The 12,645-nt window shown below is 43.9% G+C and overlaps 2 protein-coding genes across 2 annotated transcripts; one reads left to right on the forward strand and one right to left on the reverse strand.

The window, feature by feature from the left end:
• Positions 1–659: 659 nt before the first annotated feature.
• Positions 660–10,180, forward strand: LOC119349833 (DNA damage-binding protein 1-like). The gene is made up of 19 exons (XM_037617926.1): positions 660–867; positions 1,407–1,455; positions 1,560–1,619; positions 1,716–1,807; positions 3,001–3,052; positions 3,247–3,309; positions 3,447–3,496; positions 4,038–4,113; positions 4,788–5,000; positions 5,186–5,292; positions 5,381–5,489; positions 5,879–6,079; positions 6,189–6,404; positions 6,641–6,751; positions 7,411–7,686; positions 7,776–8,050; positions 8,511–8,862; positions 8,996–9,280; positions 9,385–10,180. Exons 1-19 carry the CDS (start codon positions 764–766, stop codon positions 9,964–9,966), a joined length of 3,273 nt encoding a protein of 1,090 aa, XP_037473823.1. The 5' UTR covers positions 660–763; the 3' UTR covers positions 9,967–10,180.
• Positions 10,181–10,256: 76 nt separating this feature from the next.
• Positions 10,257–11,738, reverse strand: LOC119349834. Its single transcript, XM_037617927.1, has 2 exons — positions 11,136–11,738; positions 10,257–11,021 (listed from the first exon to the last, which is right to left on the reverse strand). Exons 1-2 carry the CDS (start codon positions 11,667–11,669, stop codon positions 10,455–10,457), a joined length of 1,101 nt encoding a protein of 366 aa, XP_037473824.1. The 5' UTR covers positions 11,670–11,738; the 3' UTR covers positions 10,257–10,454.
• Positions 11,739–12,645: the final 907 nt, after the last annotated feature.

The following is a 12,645-nucleotide window of genomic DNA, read 5'->3' on the forward strand; positions in this document are numbered from 1 at the left end:
CGGCGCAAAAATCGTCCCCCCCGGGGGGGGGGGGGAGGGAGGGGGCACAACGGCTGGAGATGCTCTTAAATCTAGGGGTGCGGCACCTTACATACTTGTATCACTATCATTATCACATGAGAAAAACTGAAGAGATGTTCACTTGATAACTGAAGAGCACTTCACCTTCAGACCCGACAGTACGGTACATTGGTGTGGTGGTGGTGTCTTACCCATAACAGCCAGCTTGTCCCCCCTTCTCGGCGAGAGTCCTGCGTCCGCACACCGTCGCTGCACCCGCCGCCGACCTCCGTGCTCAGACGGCGACTGCCTGTCCCGCGCTCAGCACTCCGCTTGTGGCGGCGCGGCCCAAGTCCAGCGCCGAGGTCAGAACGGAGGAGGAGGAAGAAGCCGCCCCATCCTGGTCGGACGAAGAAGGGACGCGGCGGAGGAGGCTCACGGCCGGTGTATGGATCCACTGACCTTTTTTTTATTGAGGGGCCGACCCATCGTTTTTTTGTTTGGGCGACCCATCATCAATAAGAAGAGAGAAGAAAGGCCTCGCCACGGCCCAGAGGGAACGAGGCCCAGATTCAGGCCCATCAGGCGCGCGGAGGGCCGAAAGGCGGCCCGTTCGACCGTCGGCTAGCACCGTGAAAACGAAGGGGGACGGGAGCCCAGCCGCAGCGCACCGCATCTCCCCCCCTCCTCTCTCTCTCCTACCACCGCTCCACAGAGCCCAGAACCCTCCTCCTCCGGCGGCGGCGGCGGGCGGCGAGGGGAGATGAGCACGTGGAACTACGTCGTGACGGCGCACAAGCCCACCAGCGTCAGCCACTCCTGCGTCGGCAACTTCACCGGCCCCCACCAGCTCAACCTCATCGTCGCGTAAGCCCCCCGAATCCCCCAATCCACCGTCCATTAGGTAGGGTTCACCTCCCGCCCGCCCGGCCCCGCGCGCCCCGGCTGCCAGGTCCCGCGTTCGTGCCCGCGTGTCCTAGGGTTTTGCTCCCGGCCAGACGCGCCCGATTTGTTCTGCCGCTACTAGGGGTTCCTCTCCGGCGAGCCGCCCGGCAGGATCCGGGGCCATGGGTTACTGAGTGTACTGTACGGCCCTAGGGCGCAGCGCGGTGTTCTCTAGGTCTGGCCCGCCCTGCCGGAGCAAAATGGCACTGGTAGATAGGACGACGTGTCTGCGCCCTCACCACATGTAGGTACCCTGATGATGATAGACGGGGAATTTGTCAGATTTCATATGTGCCTGAATGCGGCGTATCGGTAATGCATTCAGGAAGCTGTTTCATCAGCTGCAGACTCGTGGTTCAGTAGCTAGATGCCACCATAGTTTTTCCCTTTTATTATTATTATTATGCCGGATTCCCGCCAAATCCCACTTCTAAACGCGCCCGGTTGCCGTCAACTTTCAGGAAATGCACCCGCATCGAGATCCACCTGCTCACGCCGCAGGGCCTTCAGGTAACCGACATACGCCGTACCCGTCGCTCACCTCTCTGTTTCTTTCTTTGCTTGCACAATAATCTGCCTTTTCCGCAAGGCCGTAACACTTGTTTTGTTGCCAGCCTATGCTTGACGTGCCCATATATGGGAGGATCGCGACGATCGAGCTCTTCCGGCCTCACGTGAGTCAGCGCCCCATCCCTTCAAAGGCTGCTTTTTGCTTTGTGTGGTGCGATGTTTCTGTGGGAATGATTCCTTACCTGTTTCCCCTGTTTCAGAATGAGGCCCAGGACTTCCTCTTCGTCGCCACGGAGAGGTACAAGTTCTGCGTCCTGCAGTGGGACGCAGAAAAATCAGAGCTTCTCACCAGGTATGGACTCGTTGTGCCCCTGGTTTTGCTTTGCAAGGCAAGTGCGTACATTGGCATGTATCCACGGATAATATTGGTGTTTTAGAATTAGGAAATTGGATAGTCCAATGGTTCTGGTTGACTGTCATGCAATTTTGTGTATCACGAGTCCCACACACTGTCATCAAGGTGATACCTTTTCATCCAGGCAGGCCAGGGAGGTTGCCATAGTTGATTACCTATTTGTCGTACATAGGGAGCATTCTTTACAGCACTAGCTGTAAATGGGCACCTTGATGGCCTTTTCTTTTTCATACAATCCCAGAAAAGGATTGGGTTCGACCATCAAGGGATAACGGAACAAAAACAAAAGGAAGCATCTTGGTGCAAAGCAAAAACTAAAGCAAGGTTCACAAATCGCTGCTGCATATATCCGCTAACTGAAAAAAAATTAAAGAACAACCCTGAGAGCACATTGCAAGTTTTATCCTAGGCCAGTTACTTGGAAGAAATAGCCGCCAAAGCCCAGAAAAGGTTCCATTGCATCGTTCATATTTTAGTCTTCCTCCATAACCGCTCCTGCTTCCGATTCATCTGTCTCATTGTCTGCAGCAGTCCTTGCTTCGATCCTCATTGTCCTCATCTTCCAAAAGTAAGCCTCCACCCCCTTTCTGCTAGCTGTTTAACAGTGGATCTTGTATCATTGCAAATTGCAAACAAATCAGGATATTGATCTTTCAAGGGTTTATCAATACACCAGGTATCACCCCAGAAGTTTGTTTGCTGCCCATTACCAATCATCATAATTCTTCCTTTATTAGTATACAACTGTTTGATCTTCAGAAAATCAGCCCAGCAAGGTGAACTATTGATAGAGCCATTTACCAGACTGACACCATTCTTTACTTTCCAGATTCCACCTATCATATTTTGGAAATATTACATTTTCTTCTAACTATATCCTGCCACATACCTTCCTTCCTTTCCAGATTCCACCACCATTTACACAGCAGGCTGACATTAATTTTTTCAAGATTGTGGATACCAAGCCCCCCTTTATACTTAGGTCTACAAATCACAGGCCATGCACCTAAATGATCTTGTGCCTGCATAATGTTTTGTTAAAAACAGGGCGCACATTGTCACTGCATGTTACTTTCTGAGAGTTATTAGCATGCTTTCACATGGGAGTATAATTTGTTTGGATTATGTAGATCCATGGGAGATGTTTCTGATCGCATTGGCCGCCCTACGGACAATGGACAGGTACTGTACTCAAAGCTTCAAGTTTCAACTCTACTTCTGGTTTGCGAAATGATATTGATTTATGCCTTATTTGAACTTCCCATTTATGTATCAGTTTATAGCATTCCGTATGTACTAAAGAGAGTGATGCACTCTGTCTCTTAATTTAAGCTGGAGCAATAATGCTGCTGGTGGCCTTTTTACTTGTAATGCAGATTGGGATCATCGACCCTGACTGTAGACTTATTGGCCTTCACCTCTATGATGGATTGTTTAAGGTAAGCCCAGTCTGCTACTTATGTTTTCAGGAATTTCGCTCATTCATTCTTGGAGTCAAGCTTCACATTCATATCACCAAGAGAGTTCTGTATGTTGCTCCTATTTCTTGTCCTTGAATGGAATCCTTGTGTGGCAGGTTATACCATTCGACAACAAAGGACAGCTGAAGGAAGCTTTCAATATCAGGTAACAGTATGGCATGAATAACTGAATGACGTTGCAGATTAAACCATTCATTTAGTGATATAGTCCAAACATTTATGTGGTACACTGTAGTCTGCAACTAGATTATTGGGGTGCATGGTCATGCTTTTGCCCGGTAGCTCTATGAGTTTGAATTTTTCTGAGATCTTGTTTCTTTTATCAGAGGCAAGCATAATGTGCTTTGTTCCGATTTCTCAGTGTTATATTTATGTTGCTTGATCTGCTATTGGTTTAGAAAAATGCGTAAATGATCTCGGTTCTGTTATTACTTTGTCTTTAAAATGCTTGTTGGTCAAGATAAAGCCTAAAGTTTCTCGAGCAGCATAGAAAGTCGTATTGGTGTTTGCATGCTTATTTCTGTCCTATAGTAACTAGTAGATGGATAGCACAGTTGTTAGAAGTTCATGATAGAGTTAATGCTTCATTAATGATGTTCTTTCTTAAGCCATTTGATCTGATTGACCTAGATGTGTTTACATCACTCTGCCCTATATTTAGCGTCTTTTTTCTTGTTATATGTCAGACTAGAAGAGCTTCAAGTGTTGGACATCAAGTTCCTGTATGGCTGTCTCAGACCTACGATAGTTGTCCTCTACCAGGTTTGCTCAAACTTATGCAATCTCTACATCATTTCTACTATTAAAATCAAAATCCAGCAGGACAGAGTATTGAACTAAATAAATTGATAGGGTTTGCCCTTCTACTCAAGTGGAAAAAATACAGTGTATTAGTTTATGCATTTAATCCATGTTTCTTTACCCTTTAAAATGTAATCTGTTCGCAACTTGCATTTCTTTTCACTGCTTATACATGGTATACCATATGTTACTGGTGCATGTTTGTAGCTTTGAGTTTCTAGATTAGTTGATAATGATATCCAGTCATTTTTTTTATGTCCATATTTTTAAATTTTTGTTTCAACATGTCGATGCAATTCAATACTACTGAGATGATTACTTGTTTCTTTTTTAAAATAAACAAAACTGACTTGCTCTTCATTGTTCCATTCCTCGCTGTAAAACTAAGTTACCCCTATAGGAACTCTTGGACTGGTTTTTTACTTTTAGCATCACAAGCTGTGCCATTTATCTACTGAAATAATCTTACTTTTATCTTTTGGGCACTGACTGAACATACCTTCTCTTTATTGCCGCTGTGCCCAATCTTTTTACTTTTAAGTTTCGTACTTTCATAATTCTGTTACGAATAATTTGACCACTAGCGTAATAGTAACAGATCTTGATGACTTATAGTTTCTGTACTTACATGTCAGGATAACAAAGATGCCAGGCATGTTAAGACATATGAAGTTGCACTGAAGGAGAAAGACTTCGTTGAGGGTCCTTGGTCACAGAACAATTTAGACAACGGAGCTGGTCTTTTAATACCTGTACCAGCTCCACTCGGCGGTGTCATAATAATTGGCGAGGAGACAATAGTTTACTGCAATGCTAATTCTACATTTAAAGCTATACCAATCAAACAGGTAATACTTACATCTCTTCATTTTTCTTGTATTCTACTCCCTCCGTTCCTAAATATAAGTCGTTGGGGGGAGTGTAAACTGAACTCCCCCAGTGACTTATATTTCGGAACAGAGGTAATAGTCACTAGTTACATGATCTGTACAGTGATGTAAATATTTACCCTTGATCTTCTATTTCTTGCCAGTCCATCACAAGAGCTTACGGAAGGGTTGACCCAGATGGCTCTCGCTATTTACTTGGTGATAATTCAGGCATTTTGCATTTACTTGTCCTTACCCAGGAACGGGAAAGGTACTAGCCCGTGCACTAATTTTGGAACAAAAAGAATCTTTGACTTACTACTTACAAATTCTCTTTTCATGTGTTGGTTACTTTTTAGGGTAACTGGTTTGAAAATTGAGAATTTGGGAGAGACTTCAGTTGCATCGTCAATATCGTATCTTGATAATGGTGTTGTCTATGTTGGTTCTCGATTTGGTGATTCACAGGTGGGTCAGTAGCAAAGTTACAAGCTGCCACTACTCTTGCTTCTTACTCCATGCTAGAGAAACAACCTGTGTCTACTTTGGTGCCATGCAGCAATTGAATATACATGCTACTCTTTCACTGCTCCATGTTAGATGAAAAATCTTGCATCTCCATTGGTAACTCGTACTAGTGCTTATGTCAAATTGTTTTAAGCTACTCTCCCACCCTCACCCCCCTAAAAGTAAAAGTAAAGCAGTAACAACTAACAGGGCAGTGCACCCACAGAATTGTATGCCTGCATTTTGCAATAAAATGTGTGCACTTAATGTACTGGCAACAAAGTTTCAGTCATCTGTTGTGTAGTTCTTCAGAATTGAAATTTGCACTAAATGATTTGTGGTCTTGACAGCTGGTAAAGCTGAATCTCCAACCTGATGCAACTGGTTCATTCGTCGAAATCCTTGAACGGTATGTGAATCTTGGACCCATTGTGGACTTCTGCGTGGTTGACCTTGATAGGCAAGGGCAAGGTCAGGTGGTCACTTGTTCAGGAGCATTCAAAGACGGTTCCATTCGAGTGGTTCGTAATGGTATAGGGATTAATGAGCAGGTACTGAATTGTGCATAATCAATTTTTTGCAAGGAAATTAACAGTACTCTGACATGTCCTATAATTTACTCTAGAAAGCTGATCTGTATATCTTCTCCTGTGCAAGTAGGCTTCAGTAGAGCTGCAAGGCATCAAGGGATTGTGGTCACTGAAGTCTTCCTTCAATGATCTCTATGACATGTATCTGGTGGTGAGCTTTATAAGTGAGACTCGGTTCTTGGCTATGAACATGGAAGATGAATTAGAAGAAATTGAGATAGAAGGGTTTGATGCACAAATCCAGACTTTGTTCTGCCAAAATGCCATCAATGATATGCTTATACAGGTGCCTTTTCTAATGAATTATTTAGTTTATTTGCCTTCCTTGATAAACCACAACTATATTATTGTGTGTCCCAGTAAAAAATCTGGGAGCTAGGGAAGTTAAATGAAACAGTAGATGGAAATGGATTAATCCCAAGTAATGAATGAAAAAGTATTGTCGATGATTTCAATATTTTGTAGTCATGTTGTATGTGCCTGGTTTCCTTTTAGCATCTTATGAGCTATTCTCGATGGCAGGTTACTGCTAATTCTGTCCGGTTAGTCAGTTGCACTTCTCGGGAGCTGGTGGATCAGTGGAATGCACCGGAAGGATTTTCAGTCAATGTTGCATCAGCTAATGCCAGTCAGGTGGGTATCTTCATGTGACCCCTCCTTTCTCTTTGGGCATATTGCCAACGATGACCAGCTTATTAAACATGTGTGTGACAGAAAATATGACTTGGGGGTATTCATGTTTTAATTCTTTGTCAATACACATAATCATAGTCAACAAAGACAAATTGACCAAACTACACCGAGAAGTATACTTTTTTTCTGCGGAAAGGAGAGGTTTAGAGATATGGATCATAAGCAAGAGAAGGGAGGGGAACTAATCACTTACTGTTGATAAACCGGTCCACTTTCATCACTGGCGCTTCTTGTGTATGCCTTTCAGTTTTTTCTTCATTTTGTATTGTTAACTTTGTTTGTTGACTACCAAAGTCAAAATCTTTGTATTATTTTATTTTTACCTACAAAATAATGCTCTGGAGTGTCATTTAGGCCTCTTGTGGCTGGACTTCAGAGACACTTGTTGACATTTTTGTATTATTTTATTTTTACCTACAAAATAATGCTCTGGAGTGTCATTTAGGCCTCTTGTGGCTGGACTTGAGAGACACTTGTTGATTAGTAGGTGGATATATATGCCAGCATGTCTGTGCTTGACAATGCTAAATGCATGATTTGAATTCACATTAATATTAGCTTTCTGCTGTAACTTGAAATAATACATTTTGTGTTTGCAGGTCCTGTTGGCGACCGGTGGTGGCCATCTTGTTTACCTAGAGATTAGGGATGCTAAGCTGGTTGAAGTGAAACATGCGCAGCTAGAGCATGAGATATCTTGTGTTGATTTGAACCCAGTAGGGGAGAATCCACAGTATAGCTCTCTGGCTGCTATTGGGATGTGGACTGATATAAGTGTTAGCATATTTTCGCTTCCTGACCTTGAATTAATCAGGAAGGAAAATTTAGGTGGAGAAATTGTTCCTCGGTCAGTTCTGATGTGCACCTTGGAAGGGGTATGTTGCTGACCTCATGTTTCATCAGAAAAAGATAAAGCTAATTTAAGTTACCAATGTTGTTGACCTCGGTTAATTTACCTTTTCAGATTTCATATTTGCTTTGTGCACTTGGAGATGGTCACCTTTTCAGTTTTCTTCTGAATGCAAGCACAGGTGAACTAACCGATAGAAAGAAGGTTTCTCTTGGTACCCAGCCAATTAGCCTTCGTACATTCTCATCAAAGGGCACAACCCATGTGTTTGCTTCGTCTGATAGACCAACTGTTATCTACAGTAGCAATAAAAAGCTGCTGTACAGCAATGTCAATCTGAAAGAAGTTAATCATATGTGTCCTTTCAATACAGCTGCTTTTCCTGACAGGTATCTCTCTCTTTCTATCTGAGAATGGCTGGTTTTTTGGCTCTTAATGCTTGTATGCCGGCAGAATCAATATATTTGCATTACCTTGATTACAATATATGATGAAACCTGACATATTCTGTGCTGAAAACAATAGTGCTAATAATCCCCTTTCATTTTCTCATACAATATGTTCTTCTTTTGACTTGTTTACGCCATATCCATTTGTTCTTGATGCATACAAGCCAATGTTATGATTATCATTCATCATTTTAGTTTCTTATATATTACACTGTACAAAATTATATGATGTAAAACGAAGGGCTGCTAATGCTAAGCTGTTCTACTTGATGGTATGGGCTTTTCACATGTTCCTTGTGTTTCATTCCATGAATTTCTTGGCAGCAGTTACTTTGAAATGATATGATGATTGTCTTAAACCTGCTGTTAAGTTGGTTTCTTTTGTGTATATAATTCACAGCCTTGCAATTGCTAAAGAAGGTGAACTTTCAATTGGAACTATTGATGATATCCAGAAGCTTCATATCCGCACGATTCCGTTGAATGAACAAGCACGGCGCATTTGCCATCAGGAACAGTCGAGGACACTGGCGTTCTGCAGTTTCAAGTACACCCAGAATAGCATGGAGGAGAGCGAGGCGCATTTCATTCGTCTGATGGATCATCAAACTTTTGAGTTTCTGTCTACACATCCTCTTGATCAATACGAATGTGGTTGCTCCATGATTAGCTGCTCATTCTCGGATGATAATAACTTCTATTACTGTGTGGGGACGGCATATGTTCTACCTGAGGAGAATGAACCGACAAAGGTAATAATTAGAAGAGCTTGGTGTTCCCTTATTGTTGTGTTCTCTTTTGTACCTCCTTTAACTTTGTTGATAATAATTTCTTTGTTATTTTTTCCTGCACATAGTGCTTACATGACTATGCATCTTGGTGTAGGGCCGGATCCTTGTATTTGCAGTTGAAGATGGAAGGTTGCAATTAATTGTAGAGAAAGAAACAAAAGGAGCTGTCTATTCCCTAAATGCATTCAATGGGAAATTGTTGGCAGCTATCAACCAGAAGATTCAGTTATACAAGTGGATGACGCGGGAGGATGGTTCACATGAACTGCAATCTGAATGTGGCCATCATGGTCACATTCTCGCCCTGTATACCCAAACCCGTGGTGATTTCATTGTAGTTGGAGACCTGATGAAATCGATATCCTTGCTTGTGTACAAGGTAAGCATTAGCTGTTTGACATCTCTGATGCACATAACACGGGTTCCATATGTATAGCAGTTCTCCATCAGGCCAATGACTAATGTTCTCCTTTTCTTGAACAGCATGAGGAGAGTGCGATCGAAGAGCTTGCTAGGGACTACAACGCAAACTGGATGACTGCAGTTGAGATGATTGATGACGACATCTATGTCGGTGCAGAGAACAGCTACAACCTTTTCACCGTGCGCAAGAACAGCGATGCAGCCACAGATGAGGAGAGGGGCAGGCTGGAGGTGGTCGGGGAGTACCACCTCGGAGAGTTTGTGAACAGGTTCCGGCACGGGTCGCTTGTGATGCGCCTCCCGGACTCTGAGATGGGCCAGATCCCCACGGTCATCTTCGGCACCATCAACGGGGTCATCGGCATCATCGCCTCCCTGCCCCACGACCACTATGTGTTCCTGGAGAAGCTCCAGACAACCCTGGTCAAGTTCATCAAGGGCGTGGGCAGCCTGAGCCACGAGCAGTGGCGGTCGTTCCACAACGACAAGAAGACGTCGGAGGCCCGCAACTTCCTGGACGGCGACCTCATCGAGTCCTTCCTCGACCTCAACAGGGCCAAGATGGAGGAGGTGGCCAAGGCGATGGCGGTCCCCGTAGAGGAGCTGTCCAAGCGGGTGGAGGAGCTGATGAGACTGCATTAGGTGGTAGCGCCGGGCCGTGTATATCCTGTTTTATTCGTTCGTTATCGCTGTGTTGTAAACCGTTGGCGGCTTGAGAATGATCCTCTGCAAGTGTTTGTAGCAGCATTCCTTTTCTGTTTTTTGACTTTGATAAGAGTGTAACTTTATCTGTGCTGATGTAGAATTTTAGTGGTGAATCGCCGTGGTTTATGTGCAATTGTCAACATGACACCCAGAAAGTTTGGCATAATTGTTAGGCGTATGTAAAACGGTGATAACCATCCTGAATGCAAAGCTTTAAACTTGAGGTTTCAGATTCAGATACAGTGACAGAACATTCTCTCTCACTGATCACAAACACAGATATTACAAATAATATGTAAACGACATTTTCTTCATGAGAAGTACACTGACAGAAAAAACTACACACAAATGCATAGTCTTTGTACAAAATACATAACCAATCAGTGAAAGAAAATACAGAAAGAGTATCTAAACATGATTGCAAATCAACCACCGAAAGAGGCAGATGGTAGCCTGGTAGCAAGCAGTTCTTTCGCTTCTCTCACGAGGGACGCGAGAGTGCGCCCATCAAGCTTCATTCTAGTTTCGGAGCTGCTGGCAGAAGAACAAACCACTGAGTAGTCGAGATCCAGCATTTTCTTGGAAGTACCAGAGAGTGCCTCTATCAAGCTTCCAAAGTCCTCTTGCTTGAAGAACCCGCCACTAGTGTAGTATTTCATCATTGATATGACCATATTACCGGTAGCCTTGCACAATGACAAGTTTTCGACGGTGGAGTCACTTTTTTCAACTACTATCTGCTTGAGCTTGTTTAGAAAGTTAGATGCATCCAACTGAGGATGCAAATCAATGATCAACCTCATGTCGTAGACTGTGCCACAAAGGGATAACAATGGCGATAGCAAGTTCAATGGCATACTTGAGAGTGCGTCCACCTGGAATCCCTCGTACTTCTTGTCCCGATCACTGTATTCTTCTTTGCCATCACACAGGCTTTCTATGTCTTTTCCATTATGCGTTACGTCTCCACAACAAAGTATTTTTCCAATCACCTATCATGAGAATGAAATTAGCACTCTTAATTACACTAAATAAGGTGATAAATCAAGTGTATTGGCAACAATTAATAATGCAGGGGTATTCATCATTTGACAAGGACTAATTACCCCGAGGATTGCCTTCTTAAGTTTGCGAAGGTATTCATCATCCTTGGTGTAATGGGTACATAGATGCTCAAGAATTTCAGCAGCTGCTTGTCCGCATGTCTTGTCCTCTTCATGTAAAAGCACTTGAGCGAAACTATCAACAACATCACCACTTGTTTGTATGACAATTGTGGCATCACTAATTCGGCCAAGGGAACATATCTCAGACAGTGCTTCTCCTGCATATCCTCTGATGGAGCTGCTATACTCGTTATTGTGAGTAAAGATGTTCACTAGCAGCCTAACAAAGTCTTCTCTGCAATAACTATTTCCTCTTTTGAGAAAATCGAAATTAGCTGATATGTTTGTTCCGATAGTATCCTTGTACAATCGTCTGAGAATCCAAATGGCTCTTTGCCGCAGCTCTTCTTTACAATTTTTACAGCTAACAATCCTCTGGAGAGTGCCGATTGCTTTTGCGTCGCTTGATATTTCACGACGTAGCTTGGTCCCAGTTTCTCCTTGAGCATTGGTTAATTGGCTCATCACTTCCATTGATCGATCTACTACTTCGTACCATGTACCATGATCACGAGTGGTGTGGTCGAGTAGGTCAGAAGTGACGGGCGCCATGATCTTGGAGACTAGATCCCGGGTGTCGCTCATGACTCTGCAATTGTTTTCGTCGGCAGCAAGATTCCGGAGGATAGACAGGCCTTGTAACAACAACTCCTTGTAGGCTTCCCCAAGTTCGCCTGCCAGTGAAGGGCGCCGACGAGTGACCTGTAGTTTCAAATGATGCTCATATTCTTTTTTGGAACTGGTATATGGCTCGGCTAAGTTGTATTGTTCAAACGTCCCGATTAGGGAAGATATGTGTTGAATACCCCGAGGAAACTGCTCCAAATTAATGTAGAATGCAAGTCGCTCCACTATCGTCGCGGCCTGGTTTCTTATCTCTCTGTCATGTAGGCCTCTTGAATCCATCATCTCTAGCAATTTTTGCAGTACGTGTCGAGAGGATGATGCAGACAAGACCAGATGTTTCATGAGCATGCGCTGCCCAGTGACATTGCTCGGACTATCCCAAATATCCTGCATCTCCACCATGCTTATGGCTGCGTACAAGATCTTCACCCCGGAAATGCAGTCAACTGGTGAATTGGAACCAATCTTGTCAACAGCATATGAGGTAAGGTTCCTTCCTTCCGCAAATGTCGGGTCCTTCTCACATCCTCTCTTTGTTTCGCGCAAGTAATTCTGAAGTACTACTTGAACTTTCGAGTCGGCCCCGGCCTTAGGCATCCTCTTCTCCGCGCGACCCAACACGAACCTATAGCAGAAGAGCACACCCTGGAGCAGAGCAAGGTAGTACAAGGTGTCCATAGCCGGCGATAGGTTTGATGCTTCTCCATCCGAGTTGCTCCCATAATCGTGCTCTATCAGACGCCACAATGAAATCACTCCGGACATGAATATCCCAAGCACGTATATAATCGCCAGAGGGCCCAATATTATGGCAAACACCACT

The sequence above is a fragment of the Triticum dicoccoides genome, chromosome 1B (assembly GCF_002162155.2).
Source record: "Triticum dicoccoides isolate Atlit2015 ecotype Zavitan chromosome 1B, WEW_v2.0, whole genome shotgun sequence".
In the NCBI taxonomy this organism is placed as follows: Eukaryota; Viridiplantae; Streptophyta; class Magnoliopsida; order Poales; family Poaceae; genus Triticum; species Triticum dicoccoides.

What these genes read in the sequence shown, in the direction of transcription:
- LOC119349833 (XM_037617926.1), top strand. Translation starts at nt 764, where the DNA reads ATGAGCACGTGGAACTACGTCGTGACGGCGCACAAGCCCACCAGCGTC. An exon ending in CTCGATTTGGTGATTCACAG is followed by an intron (nt 5,490 to 5,878) that starts GTGGGTCAGTAG and finishes TGGTCTTGACAG; the next exon opens with CTGGTAAAGCTGAATCTCCA. An exon ending in CATCAGCTAATGCCAGTCAG is followed by an intron (nt 6,752 to 7,410) that starts GTGGGTATCTTC and finishes TTGTGTTTGCAG; the next exon opens with GTCCTGTTGGCGACCGGTGG.
- LOC119349834 (XM_037617927.1), bottom strand. Translation starts at nt 11,669, where the DNA reads ATGGAAGTGATGAGCCAATTAACCAATGCTCAAGGAGAAACTGGGACC. An exon ending in TTAAGAAGGCAATCCTCGGG is followed by an intron (nt 11,022 to 11,135) that starts GTAATTAGTCCT and finishes TTCTCATGATAG; the next exon opens with GTGATTGGAAAAATACTTTG.